Source organism: Podarcis melisellensis (genome assembly GCF_964234715.1).
Source record: "Podarcis melisellensis genome assembly, chromosome: 14".
In the NCBI taxonomy this organism is placed as follows: domain Eukaryota; kingdom Metazoa; phylum Chordata; class Lepidosauria; order Squamata; family Lacertidae; genus Podarcis; species Podarcis melisellensis.
This window is the reverse complement of record NC_138546.1, coordinates 28,257,304-28,272,052: the sequence shown is the minus strand read 5'-3', so window position 1 is coordinate 28,272,052 and position 14,749 is coordinate 28,257,304. Positions and strand designations below refer to the sequence as shown.

Here is a 14,749-nt window from a genome sequence, read left to right as displayed (position 1 = left end):
GAGTTGCAGTTTTGATGCTGCTCTGAGAACCGGAGTTTGCCGGGCTGCCGGCCGGTGGGCTAGAGCCAGCCAATTGCCCCCGTCTCCCCGGACGCATCCAAACAGGAGGGAGTTCCATAGCTGAACTGTGTACTGCACAAAGAGGTACTGTTTAAAGGGCTGGGTGTGCCAGCTCATAATGGCTGGCATAGGCAGCCCCCCAAAAAAGAAGTTCCAATACTCAGGACCAAGGAGTCCCATCGCACACAAAAAGCACTGCATCTTCCTACACCCAGGCAAGCAACCATTACCCAACGCCACATTCAACCCAGGCAGAAACACTCTAGGAGGCTGTGAAGTGGCATCGGTGTGGGGTGTCGCTTGGGCACAAAGAGGGTGGCTGGAGAGGGGTGTCGCCTGGGGGAGGGCCAGAGGGCCAGGCAGAGAGACCTGGAGGGCCACATTTAGACCCTGGGCCTGAGAATCCCCCCGCCTTGTATGTTGGTCAGTTTGGGGGCAGGGCAGTTGGTTGACGTTAAAGGCCCTGCTAATCTCCAGTCCTGCAAAATTAGGTGGGTTGGCTCTTGCTTGGGCATGCTTTGGGGCTTTGGTGACTTTCACACGCCACCTTCACTCCCACAGGGAAATGCCACATTTCTTAAAAAGAGAGGCATGCCCCAGCCCTGCCCCATCCTCAGCGCCTCCAGCGATCTTTATCACGTTTTTGTAATCCTAAAGATAACCCGAGAGTTATTTTTGCAAAGCAGCAACAGATGCGCCCAGCCCCGCGCAACGTCTACAAAAGGCCCGACCCTCCTGCCCTGCCCTTTCGAGCTGGGGGGCGTCATTCGATATTGGCCGTGTCCAATTTAGATCAAAAGGCATCCAGCAACTAGAATTCCGTATCTTTTACAGATCAAACAACATAAATGAACCGCATGCTTTTGTATCGCGTTCACGTTAATGGGCGAGCTCGACTCGGGAGCCATTCCCCGGCCACGGAGAGGTCGGCCGCCTTGTATTCAGTTGCACTTTGCAAAGCTTCTCGGGGCGCATTCCTCTCCTGATGGGTTTTTCAGAAACCAAAGGGTCCCACCGTCGCCTCTTGGCATCAAAAGGGCTGGCGGTCTTCACTTACCATCCCGTATCCAAGAAACAAATGGTGTGGGGTTTGCAGATGCCATGCACTCCATCACGGCGCTCTCTCCAACCACGACGGTGACGTTTTCCGGCACGGCGATAATGGCAACATCCCCTGTCTCAGGCAGCCTGTGCCCTAGCGGAATAAAGTACAGGTTTTTAGTCTTTCCCAAAAACAAGATAAAGGAGTCGAAGCATTCTAAGCAAGCCAAACTTTCAAGGGAAGAAGAAGAACAACAAGAAGTCCCAGCAAAGGAAGAATGGATACAAAAACTTGTGGAATATGTAGAAATGGCGAAACTTACCAGAAGAATAAGAAATCAAGATAACAAACTTTTTATTATAAAAGAGTGGAAATGGTTTATTGAATATTTACAGATCAATTGTAAACAGATAAAAACACTGGCAGGATCATATATTTAAAGAGTATATATTTAAGGAAGATAAAAATAAATGAGTAAGTTAAGTGAATTTGGATACGCAGAAGGTATTAAAAATAAATTTAAGGAACCACAGAAAGAGGTGGAAGTCAAGTTTTAAAATGTCAAAATGATTGTAAAATCAGTGAAATGTATATATTTGAAAAGTGTAAATAAAAAATTTAGAAATCTAAGCAAGCCAAGCTTTCAAGAAAATAATCTGGTTCTTCCAGGCCCAGAGCTGCTTTTAATTTGATGCCTATGAGCGAAGGAGGTGCTTGTATAGTGACTACAGCACAAGTGGGATCCTGTTCATGGCAAAAGACTGTGGCTCCACGGCAGAGCACCTGCATGCATAAGGTCCTAAGTTGGACTCCAGCTCCCATCGGCATGGTCAGGAATGATGTGAGTTGGAGTACAGCAACATCTGGAAGGCTTAACCCCCCCCCACACACACAAAGTTTTAATCTGCAGTACCAAGGATCAAACCTGGGACTTTCTGCATATAAACATGAGCTCTGCTGCTGATCCAAGGGCCTGTTGCCCTTATTCTGCCTGCTCCCCTCCCATTTTTACCTTAAGCACCAAACAATAGGATGGCAGCTCACCCTTCCAAGTTACAAGGCCTCAACCACTGTGAGAACAGGATGTTGGACTAGATGGGCCATTGGCCTGATCCAGCAAAACTCTCCTTTGGTTCCTAATTCAGTAAAGGTAAAGGGACCCCTGACCGTTAGGTCCAGTCGTGGATGACTCTGGGGATGCGGCGCTCATCTAGCTATAGGCTGAGGGAGCCAGCGTTTATCCACAGACAGCTTCTGGGTCATGTGGCCAGCATGACTAAGCCACTTCTGGTGAACCAGAGCAGCACACGGAAACGCCGTTTACCTCCCCGCCAGAGCGGTACCTATTTATCTACTTGCACTGGTGTGCTTTCAAACTGCTAGGTGGGCAGGAGCTGGGACCAAACAACAGGAGCTCACCCCATCGTGGGGATTCTAACCGCCGACCTTCCAATCGGCAACCTCTAGGCTCAGTGGTTTAGACCACAGCACCACCTAATTCAGGACTCACCTCAATTTAAACAAATCAGCCCGTCACCTCAAGCTCAACACTGGCGTCTTGTTTGAGATACCAGGAGACATGTGAGACGGTTTACCCTTCCAGCAACAAAAGCTGCCCCCTCTTTCTCATTTTCCTTACTACAGTGACCATTCAGAGTCAACATTACTTTGGGAAGCAAACACTTAATTCTCAGGCTCACCAATTGAGAGCGTCCTTTCGTTGATCAAAATCGCTCCCACGTTTCCATTGCTTAATCTTCTGGTTAAACAGGTTAAAACTTGCAAAACTAATTATGTGACAAAGAATGAAGGTTTCTGTAAAACCTCCTTTTGTTTCCCAACGGACAAGGACTGTACAGTGTGCCCCCTCCCTTGGAAAAGGGTGGGAGGAGAATGGCTGAGTTTTGAAAGCTCCTCTGCAGCAACCTTAAAATGGGTCTCTTGCTATCTGGAGAAGAATAGTAGAAAATCACGGACGGATCCTTTTCCCTCCCCTTCCCTCCATTGAACAGCTGCTCCAAAAGCCTGAATCTATTCTCAGGGGAGGTTCTCAGGGGCTGAATAAAACTTCAAGCTCCTCCTCTGGAAAAGGGTGAGAAAGTTCACGGCAAAACAGCAGAGCAGGGCTCAGTTGTCTGATATCTCGCCGTCTCAGGCTGCTGCTGACAGCTGAGATCCAAGCCGGTCGCCGGCCTCCCCACAGCAAGCGAGCCATGTTGGAACGCAAGTGGTGTGGGGCTGAGCATTCGCGAAATGCGGGGGTTGGGGGGCAGAGGGAATGGCAGCAGCCATCCATCTCTGCCTAGGCAGGCCTCTGCTGGGGCCAGTTTCTCAAAAATGGCTCTTAAGGCCACTCCAAAATTCATCTGTGCTGTGGGGTTGTTGGGAGAAGGGAAGAACCTGAGGGAAACCTTGGTTTCATGAAAAAATGGGGGATAAAGGGGGGCAACAGAGAAAGAGAGAGAAATGGGTAGCAGGGAGAGAGAGAATGTCAACTTTTGTCCAAGCCTGCAATTCCCAACAGATTACCTTTCACAGAATTTTGGCCTTATAAAAAGGTTTCAGATCCTCAACTCAGCTATGAAGCTCAGTAAGTGACCTCAGCCTAACCTAACTCACAGGGTTGATGTTGAGGATAAAATGAGGACTGATCTTGCAAGCTGCCTTGAGCTCTGTGGAAGAAGGGTGGAATGAAGATGTTTGTATTGGTGGAAGTACAAAACAGGTGCAGGTAGGAGCTTTCTTGGGGAAGGTGCGTGGCCCAGTGACAGAGCATCTGCCTTGCACGCAGAAGGTCCTGGGTTCAATTAACGGCACCTCCAAACAGGACTGGGAATTGACTCCTGTCTGAACTCTCAGAGAGAATTCCTGCTCTTTACTGCTGGACGGGAGCAAACAGCAAACCACAGAAAACCCGAAATGCTGTTTGCTCTGACTTAGTGGTAAAGATGGGGTTTTCCAATGAAAAGCGGTGCGGGGGGTGGGGTCCAGGAAAGCTGTGCCTAGAAAGCTCAAAGGAAAGATTAGGTGTGAATAAGCCCTCAGTGCAGACATATACTAAGTCAACTGTCTGGTTTAGTATAAGGCAAATTCCTATATTTCTGGCTTGCAGTCATGGACAGCTCCCTGTTTGATATGGTGAAAAGGTGCAATGATCTGGAGGCAGAATTCCTATGAATGTCAGCTGCTGGGATTTGCAAGAATGTTGGGCTCAATTCCTTCTTGTGTGCTATTTATTTATTTGCTTTTTTACTTACTTATTTACTTACTTACTTAATTTATAAAGGTAAAGGTAAAGGGACCCCTGACCATTAGGTCCAGTCATGGCTGACTCTGGGGTTGCGGCGCTCATCTCGCTTTATTGGCCGAGGGAGCTGGCGTACAGCTTCCGGGTCATGTGGCCAGCATGACTAAGCCGCTTCTGGCAAACCAGAGCAGCACACGGAAATGCCGTTTACCTTCCCGCCAGAGCGGTACCTATTTATCTACTTGCACTTTGACATGCTTTCGAACTGCTAGGTTGGCAGGAGCAGGGCCAGAGCAACTGGAGCTCACCCCATCGCGGGTATTCGAACCGCGACCTTCTGATTGGCAAGTCCTAGGCTCTGTGGTTTAACCCACAGCACCACCCGTGTCCCTACTTAATTTATATCTCACCTTTATTTCTGAGGAGCTCAAGGTCATATACATGGGTCTCCCCATCCTCTAATACTAATAATAATACTACCAATAATAATTTTATTTGTACCCTACCCACCTAACTAGGCTGCCCCAGTCACTCTGGGAGGCTTCCAACATACCGGTATATGAAACATAATAAAACATTACACATTGAAAGGCTTCCCTATACAGGTCTGCCTTCAGATGTCTTCTAAAGGTTATGTAGATACTCATCTCCTCGACACCTGATGGGAAGGCATTCCACAGGGTGGGTACCACTACCGAGGTGTAGGCCCCAATGCAACAATTGGGGTTGGGTGAGTGTCATGGCTTTGCAGCTAAAGAACTGGGTAAGCCTGCCATTACTGGAGAAGACGCTGGGAGGCTGCTGCTGGCAGAATCACTTCCTGTGGCTCTGTCACCACTAAAAACGTGCTACCAACATCAAATATTTGTACAAGATATGAGCAGCAGGGTAGAGAGCCAGCAGCATCAGCCCAGCAGAGCTTCTCCTCCCTCAGGACAAAGCAAAGCAGCAACAGATTGATTGAAGAGAAGGCAGGGGGGGAGGAGGAGGATGCGAGGGTCGAGGTTCCTTCTGGGCAACCCTGGGATGGAAGGAGGGCACATGCCAGTGATGGGCGTGGCCAGAGGCCAAAGTGGGAGGGGAAACAAACAAATACTACCTTTGTACAGTCAGCTAGTTTCTACACACGCTCAAAACACTCCCCCTTCTATCCTAGACAAGTGAGAGGCGCTATCAGAGGTCAAAGACTCATTCTGGTCAGGCAAAAGCACTTCAAGCAGGACTGGTAAAGGGTGTGGCTAAGGGCCAGGCAGAGAGGACTGGAGGGCTGCATTCCCTACCCCTGCTCTCTTTGTTTCTATGCTGAATCCACACATGCACACTTTCCTATTGAGTTGGGATCCGACACAAGAAGAAGTGGTGTTTGGATTTGATATCCCGCTTTATCACTACCCGAAGGAGTCTCAAAGCAGCTAACATTCTCCTTTCCCTTCCTCCCACACAACAAACACTCTGTGAGGTGAGTGGGGCTGAGAGACTTCAGAGAAGTGTAACTGGCCCAAGGTCATCCAGCAGCTGCATGTGGAAGAGTGGAGACGCAAACCCGGTTCCCCAGATTACGACTCTATCGCTCTTAACCACTACACCACACTGGCTCACCAGTTTTCTTTTCAGAAGAGAGTCTGTGGCTGGCTCATACAGTGCTACCTTGGGTTACAGACGCTTCAGGTTACAGAAGCTTCAGGTTACAGACTCCGCTAACCCAGAAATAGTACCTCAAGTTAAGAACTTTGTTTCAGGATGAGAACAGAAATCGTGCGGTGGCAGAGCAGTGGCAGCAGGAGGCCTCATTAGCTAAAGTGGTACCTCAGGTTAAGAACAGTTTCAGGTTAAGAACAGACCTCCAGAACGAATTACATTCTTAACCCGAGATACCACTGTATTTGGCAGTAGGTGGGGAGTTCTTGGTCACCTTCTCTGAGGTGTGGACAGGGACTTAAATGACCAGGGCTGTGCTATTTCTCTCTCTCCCTTCTTCTTCTTCTTCTTCTCCCTCCCTCTCCCTCCCTCTCTCTCTCTCTCTCTCTCTCTCTCTCTCTCTCTCTCTCTCTCTCTCTGGAGATATTTCCTCTAAGTGACGACAACTTCTCCATTTCAGGGCCATGAAAGAGATCTGCTTGTAAAAGGCCCCCAGATCCTTCTCCCCGTTTGGAATGCAGTTCCCCAAGGAGCGTCTGGAAATTTACACCGTGACGTCTGCCCGGCCTGAAACATCTGCCACTCGCACGGCAACAGCCCCGACTCACAGTTGCTGCCTGCATCTCCGCCACCAACAGGGTAGCAAACCCCTTTCGGTGACCTTCGACGGAGATGAGCTCGCCTTTGAAATAGCCAAGGGGGTGGGGTCCCCTCTCCATCCAGGGAAAGAAAAACTGGAATTTTTAGAAGACTCCTATTCCCCTCTCACAGAACTTCCAATTCCCAGAGCAGTTTAACAATCAATCCCTCTTCAGAGCGAACTCTGGGAATTGTAGCTCCCAGAGAGAAGCATATGTGTTTTGAAAAGCAGCTTGTTTGCTATATGCATTTAGACACCTCTTTAGATACTGCAAACAAATTTTGCCTGATGGTTCCTGAGATAGAGGGGCAAGTTTCTGCTTATGTTTGGATACGATTGGATGCTCTTTTGAATCAAGATGGCAGGCTGAACGTTTCTATGCTGCACTAATTTTTTTAGGTTTCATAGAATTCCTGAGCAACTTCAGGTATGAGGCTGCCAGTGCATGTATGTATAAAGCTTTGTTTAACAGCAACAGAAACGGTTTCTGACCAGACGCCATTTGCCTTCCTTGACTGCTTTGGAAATAAGGAAAGAAGCAAAGGATCAGCCACCTGCCAGAGATGTCAATGATCTTTCAGAGGGCAGTGTTTCTTATTAAAAACAAAACATCATATTCATCATCCACAGATGAGTTTTTGTCACCCACAGTCATGTTTGCCTGCCTTTTGTCTGCCTCAGGGTGGGGAGTTTTCTTTTCCTCAGAAAATAGAAGAAAAATAGCCTGGCAACTGCTTGAAAAGAGTGGTTTTCAAACTCTGAGTGGTATGTAACTCGAAGATAGAGTAGACTTACTTAAATTAATGGACCGAACTTAATCATGTTCGTTAATTTCACTGTTGAAAACCATGCTGAATGCCAGACAGTGTTGCTGGGAGAACCTCAGTTTTTATCAAAAACATTCTTAGGATTCATCAATGTAAGGCTCAAGTAATAACAGACAAGCTCAACTGAGAGAGAAGTTTGCCCTTTCCACATAAGAGCACTCCTCAACAGTGTAGTGGCAAACCCAGAAGTGCAAGGTCCCTTCATGACAGTCACAGACACACACCCTTCTTAGATTATGCAATAATTTCACAAAATAATAAGAATAATAAGAATAATAGTGGATGCATTGCAACGATTAATGCAGATCTCCATGTGCTGCCTTTCAGCTAAATCTACTCATTTCTGCGCATGTACAAATGATTTTGAGTGCGCTAGTATTTTCTTTAGGAGTGACTTAAATTGTGTTTTCCATAAAGTTCTTCAGCACTGCCCTAGTGACTCTCCTAGCACCATCCTAGGAGTTGGTCCCCATTCCCCTCCCCACTATAACCCTATCTGGTAGTGGCAGGGATTGTTAATTGCAGGTGGCAGCATTTAAAAAACAAAAACAAAAAACTGCAGGCAAAATGCAAAGTCAAGTGACTGTATCTGCCATGATCTTTATGTTCCCACAATGCCTCTGGGCCCCAACATAGCATTACTTAAGGGATGACACTGGAAGGCATGTAAAAGATTGTGGTGGTTGCAGACACCCAACTCAGAGATACTCTTATTGGTAAAGGTAAAGGTACCCCTGACCATTGGGTCTAGTCATGGCCGATTCTTGGGTTGAGGCTCATCTTGCTTTATGGGCCGAGGGAGCCGACATACAGCTTCCGGGTCATGTGGCCAACATGACTAAGCTGCTTCTGGCGAACCAGAGCAGCGCACGGAAACGCCGTTTACCTTCCCGCCGGAGTGGTACCTATTTATCTATTTGCACTCTGACATGCTTTCGAACTGCTAGGTTGGCAGGAGCAGGGACCGAGCAACGGGACCTTACCCCGTCGCGGGGATTCAAACCACTGACCTTCTGATCGGCAAGTCCTAGGCTGTGTGGTTTAACCCACAGCGCCACCCGCGTCCTAACTCTTATTGGTGCTGGGCCATAAAAAAGGATGGAAGAAAGAATCAAATGTCACTAAGGCTGGCAGATCTAGATATTAAAAGAACAGAGAAGATTTAGCTCATATAACCCCTACCTTTCGAGATGCTGAGAACTGCTCCAGAGCTGTAGCGTTGCCCTGCCCAGTTGGTTGCCACACAATGGTACATTCCAGCATCGCTCTCCTGCACATCTATGATCTGGAGGACCCCGTTGGGGAGTTCAATGAACCTGTGGGAATCAAAGGACAGGGGGATATATAGATATATAGATATATAGATATTTGCTTTCGTAGATTTTCACGGGTACAGGAATGCAGGTTTTGGTGTCCTCGGGTGTCTTCCCGTGTAAAAGTTGGGGTGTCTAGGCGACGTTTCGACGAGGTCTCACTCGTCATCTTCAGGCTGGTGCTTTCGGCTTCTTGTTACTGGAACAGAGCAGGATCTCAGTGTTTGAGTTCCTATAAATACTGTTGAGGGGGTGTGGTGTATAGCCTCCAATGTTCTGGGCAGAGAGGAAGTTCCCAGGCTAGTGTGCCTTTTCTTCTTTTGTTCCTTAATTACTTGAGGGATATCTTGAGTGATTTCTTGAGTGATATCCTGAGTACCACTTAGGTGGGTCATTAGGTGTGGATTAGTTGCTAAAGTCTTTGTGTCTTGACCTCTTGAACTTTGTGAAGAGTTTTTCTGAGAAGATGGCTGTACTACACTTAGTTGTGCTCTGGCTTGGCTTCGTGTATAGGGGCGAGCTGTGGTTTTGTGGCCTGTGTCAGAGAAACACCCTCACAACATGAACAAGCGTGACGACACATCCCGCTTGCCAGACATCTGGAAATTAGCCCTCCCCACAAAAACTGACACCAGATCCAGAGGCACACAGAACGCCATCACCAATCAACCACACCAGACCCAAACCCAGACCCTCTCCACAGATAAATTACAGACACCATCCAGTAGCCAAACCATGGTGGCACCTCCGGATGCTGCACCCCCCTGCAATCCCCACACAGATCTGGCTGACACAGGCCACAAAACCACAGCTCGCCCCTATACACGAAGCCAAGCCAGAGCACAACTAAGTGTAGTACAGCCATCTTCTCAGAAAAACTCTTCACAAAGTTCAAGAGGTCAAGACACAAAGACTTTAGCAACTAATCCACACCTAATGACCCACCTAAGTGGTACTCAGGATATCACTCAAGAAATCACTCAAGATATCCCTCAAGTAATTAAGGAACAAAAGAAGAAAAGGCACACTAGCCTGGGAACTTCCTCTCTGCCCAGAACATTGGAGGCTATACACCACACCCCCTCAACAGTATTTATAGGAACTCAAACACTGAGATCCTGCTCTGTTCCAGTAACAAGAAGCCGAAAGCACCAGCCTGAAGATGACGAGTGAGACCTCGTCGAAACGTCGCCTAGACACCCCAACTTTTACACGGGAAGACACCCGAGGACACCAAAACCTGCATATATAGATATATAGATATATAGATATATAGATATATAGATATATAGATATATAGATATATAGATATATAGATATATAGATATATAGATATAGACTGCCATGTTAGGTTGAGCCAATACATCAGCCACATAGCACAGCTCATGGGGCTGATTCACATGCACGTGTAACAATGCGTTATCTCTCGGTGTTATGGGGGTGGGAATGTCAGGATCTGTCAGAGCAGGAGGACCTCCAAGACAGGGGAAAGCACAGAGAGTGGGGAGAGAGAGAGAGTCCCACACTGTTTTGGCTGGACACCTCTGTGCTGGAGTGGGAGTCGGCTGGGCCAGATCTTGCGTTGACTCCCGGGGTTACCAAAGATGCAGCTGGTCAATTAGTAGAGCCGGCTAGGTTGGGGGTGGAAAGAGGGTTGAAGAGTTGGGCTCAGGATGTGCCACCCCCTGCGCCCTAAAACCACACAGGGCCTGGATAGCTCGGTTGGTTAGATCATAGTGCTGATAATGCCAAGGTTGTAAGATCGATCCCTCTATGGGACAGCTGCTTTTTCCTGCCTTGCAGGGGGTGGACTAAATGAGCCTCAGGCTCCCTTCCAATTCTACTATTCTGTGCTTCTGGTCCTGCCCTGCACCCCTCTCTTTAACAGCAGGAGCGGCCTCTCAGCTGTTATTGCTTAGGAACATAGGAAGCTGCCTTATACTGCATCATATCATTGGTCCAGCTAGTGTTGCCTACACTGGCTTGCAGCAGTTCTCCAGGATTTCAACGAGGGGGTTTCTCCCAGCCCCACCTGGAGATGCAGCCAAGGACTGAACCTTCATCCAAAGCAGACGTTCCACTACTAAGCTTTAGCCCTTCCCCAACCATTGGGATAACATCTTCTGGACTGTTAACATTTTTAGGACCCAGATTATTGATGTGATTTTAGGTTGCTTTAAACTGTTTCTATCAGTTTCCTTACTGTTGTAACCCACCCTGAGACCTTAGGGTGAAAGGCAGGTCATAATTGCCAATAAGGATAATATTTGTATTTGGACTGAAGAGTTATCCATATTGCCAATGTGAGCTGATGTCTCCAAAAAACAGTCTTTTTATCCACCTGGAAGCTACACACTCCAGCCCAGCTCACCTGGCCTCTGAAGGCACAGCCACATGGTCCTTCTCCCAGGTGATCACTGGAGGAGGCAGCCCTTTGATCCGACACTCAAAGCGGGCCATCCCATTTTCTTTCACCGTCTGGGACTCTGGATGTTGAAAAAATTGAGACAAAGCTGGAGGTGGGAGGTCGAGGGTGCCAGTGGAAGAGAGGCAGGAAAGGGGGCAGAGAAACAGGAAAAGTTTTAGTTCCTTACAATTTCTCTCTTCTTCAGTTGTATCAAAGCTCATGGGAGCACTTGGGAGGGGTTTCCCCCCCCCAAAGGACGAAATAATACTAAAAAGTGCCAGCCATGCTGTTTATTTACCAACAAATGTGTTCAATTGTGCACATAAGTAAAAGTGGCAAAATTTTGTATTTTAAAACAGTGGAGGGAGTTTTGTGTTTGGATCAAGGATGGGGTCTTGGGTTAGGTACCGAACTGGTTAACAAATCTGATCAATGACCCTTTAAGCTTTCAGCTTCCAGCTGGTTTTGGGCTACAGTCCCCATCATCCCTGACCACTGGTCCTGCTAGCTAGGGATGATGGGATTTGTAGTCCAAAAACAGCTGGAGACCCAAGTTTGGGAAACCATGGTTAAAACATTCATTTTAATAGAACCAAGAGGGTACTTTAATCATCAACATGTTTTGATGCACATCTGTTTGATGCCACATATGCGAATCACGCACAAAAACCAAAATTATGGAATCATTATTGTGCAACAAGATTAACTTTTTTGGGGGGGGGGATTAAGTTTCTGTATCTGAATCTAAAATCCAGGGATGGTGAATCTGTGGTCCCCCAAGTGTCATTGGACTCCATTTTCTATCATCCACAGCCAGGATAACCAGGGATCATGGGAGTTGTAGTCCAACAACATCTGGAGCACCATGGGTTCCTAGTCACCACTAGAGTCCTTCACAGATGCTTTAGAGCGCAGGTAGACAGATAAGATATGGAGAAGGCACTCTTAGTTGCCTGCAGCAAGCAAAGTGAAGTCCCGGGCAGTCCTGGGTAGTGATTTTGGCTACTAATGGCTGCTTCCGTTGGTATTCCTGCAGTTGGTGGCCTGCAGGACAGAGGAAATTCTTTGCTATGTTGCTTGGTTTGCCCATCACTGGGGCAAAAGTACAGGGAAGGCAATCCCCCTCACTTCTGCCCTTGCTAAGAAAGGAGAAAGGCAAACTGCCACCTACAGAATAGTGTTTGGTTTCAGGAACAACTGGGCAATATTTGATCACAGTCAACAGATGACAAATTAGGCAATATTTGACCAGGCAGGCTGGCCAGGCACAATGCACACTTGGATCTCTTAACTGGCCACTGGGTGATGTTGCTCAACCCCCTCTCTTTCAGCCTAATCTACCTTGCAGGGTTGTTGTAAGGATTAGGGGTGCTTGAAGGCTTCGTTCTTCCTGAATTCCCATATGAACTGATCTGATCTACCACTCCTGGATGAATCTGCAGGTGCGAATACTGCCACCCTCCACACTTCTTCCTAAATGTTGTAATGCAGTTTCAGCTTTAAAAAAGTGCCTGAAGGCATATAATGTGTGTATTTTAGGATAAAATATGTTTAGAAATGCATACTCTGAGAGAAAGGAGTGTGCATTTTCAAAGAATTGTCAAGCTGGAAGGATCCCTGAGGGTCATTTTGTAAGAAAATACATTCAAAAATTCAGATTAATATGGAACTGAACGGACTCACAAATGATCCTGTGTGAAACTGGCAAAGAGCAGAAACAAGCTGATCTATCCACATCTAGTGACAATAAAATGGGACAACTTCCTTGCAGCCCTGAGCTGATTATAGAGGAAAAGCCAGGTAGGATAATTAAATATTATTTTAACAATTAATCATACATATTTCTCATCATATTTCTCATCAAGATCACATGAACAGTACACACTAAAACCCAATTTGCGTATCATAACAGGTGTCAACATGACTCCCCTTCCTTGGCTCAGCTGAAAGTGTGAACAGATCTGCTTCCAGAGAGAGAGGGAAAGGAATTTCTAACCCTCCCGAATGGCTTCTAGAGACCATGTTCTTTCGTCCAAAGGCCAAGAGGCAAGGCCCGAGAGGGAGGGTGAGCCCATCTAAGAGCCAGTTCTGCCTCTGCAGCCTGAATGGCAAACAAGGACAGAAGAGGGAACATCTGTGCTCAAGGAAAAGTTGGAGCAATTGCTGGATAATTTCCTCTAAGTTTTACTCCATTGATTCCATAGTGGCCAACTGGGGCCAACAAAGAAAGATCTGAGTGTTATTATTCATATGTAACATAGAAAACTCCCTTCTGCCAAATTTGACCCCTGGTCTAGCCCACAGGAGCATAGGAAGCTGCCTTATACTGAACCAGACCATTCACTATCCAGTTCAGTATCATTGACACTGATTGACAATGATGCTCAAGGGTTTCAGGGGACAGGTGCTGCCAAGGATTGAACCTGGGACACAAAATAGATGCTCTACCACTGAGCTGTGGCCCTTCCCAGAACTGGCTGTGTTTGGAGGTAACACCAATCCATAGTTTAGCATTATGTGAACAGACTGGTGAGCTCTCCCTCCCTTTGACACAGCCACAAGGAGATCAGAAGCTGTCATCCCCATTTTCAACAAACTGCAATGTTTATTATTAACCATGGTTCAGAGAAACCAGCCAACTTCAAACCACGGTTTCTGATCCCGGCTCTTTCCCCTAAACTGCAGTCAAGACTAAACACTGTTCTGAGTTTGCAAATGTCAGCAAATCATGGTTAGCGAAAAACAGAAGCAGACACTTCCCATCTCCTTGACGCAACCTCAGTGGAGAAGGGAAAGGGAGCTTGTGAGCCCAAGGCCCATGCACTACCATGACCTGTTTATCCAGAACTGATCTGGACACAGAGGCTGCAGAGGCACCAGAAGAGGAGCCAGGTCTGGGTCAGGATTCAGAGCTGACGGCGGAAAGCATAAAGACCACTGTGAGTTGGCAAGAACTCCCAGAGCAACTCCCAGGTAACAAATGCTGATAGGGCCAGAGCCTGGACCCTCAAGGACACCTTCTCCTAAGCCAGAAGAAGCAAGATGCTTCCCATTGCACATCAACATCATCCCAGCAGTGCTGAGAGTGCGCTAGGACAGAGGCTGTGGAAGGGAGGAGCATTGGTTGCCTGGGACAAAGTCTGGAGGAGGAAGTCCACAGACAGAGACATAAAAGGTCTCAGCCTGATCACAACATTTATCAGAGTAATTTTCTCACTTGGAGCTGTCCATGGTCCAGCAACACTGGACCAGCTTTGGTGCTTTCCCCATGGGTTCTGGAAATCAACCGAAACAGGACATGCATGTGATGCTAAACCAGTTAGGGTTATGTCAGAGCCCAACCACTGACTCCTGAAGTGGCTGTCTAGGGTCTCATCAGAAAGCTTTTCCATCCTGCTGCTTTGAGAGCTGGAGATTTGGATTTGGGGCTTTATACTTTCCGAGTCTGTGCTCTACCATCCAGCTAGGGGTCATCCCAAACAAAGGTGTGCCCCAGGGAATGGGCCAGTCTGGGAATTGGGCCACTCCCTCCCAAAGAATCATGTCCATTGTACAATAAAGCCTGTTCAATTTTT

The 14,749-nt window shown here is 47.3% G+C and overlaps 1 protein-coding gene across 3 annotated transcripts in view; it reads right to left on the bottom strand.

Annotated features, from left to right (window-relative positions):
* IGDCC4 (immunoglobulin superfamily DCC subclass member 4) overlaps positions 1-14,749 on the bottom strand; it is a 142,790-nt gene that overhangs the window by 32,549 nt on the left and 95,492 nt on the right. Inside the window, exons 3-5 of one of the 3 annotated variants that reach the window (XM_081888415.1) lie at positions 11,139-11,280; positions 8,637-8,770; positions 1,118-1,255 (exon numbers count right to left, since the gene is read on the bottom strand). In XM_081888415.1, the coding sequence (XP_081744541.1) occupies positions 1,118-1,255; positions 8,637-8,770; positions 11,139-11,280 (414 nt within the window). The remainder of the gene's footprint in view (positions 1-1,117; positions 1,256-8,636; positions 8,771-11,138; positions 11,281-14,749) is intronic. The other 2 variants (XM_081888414.1, XM_081888416.1) reach the window with 2 other exon arrangements.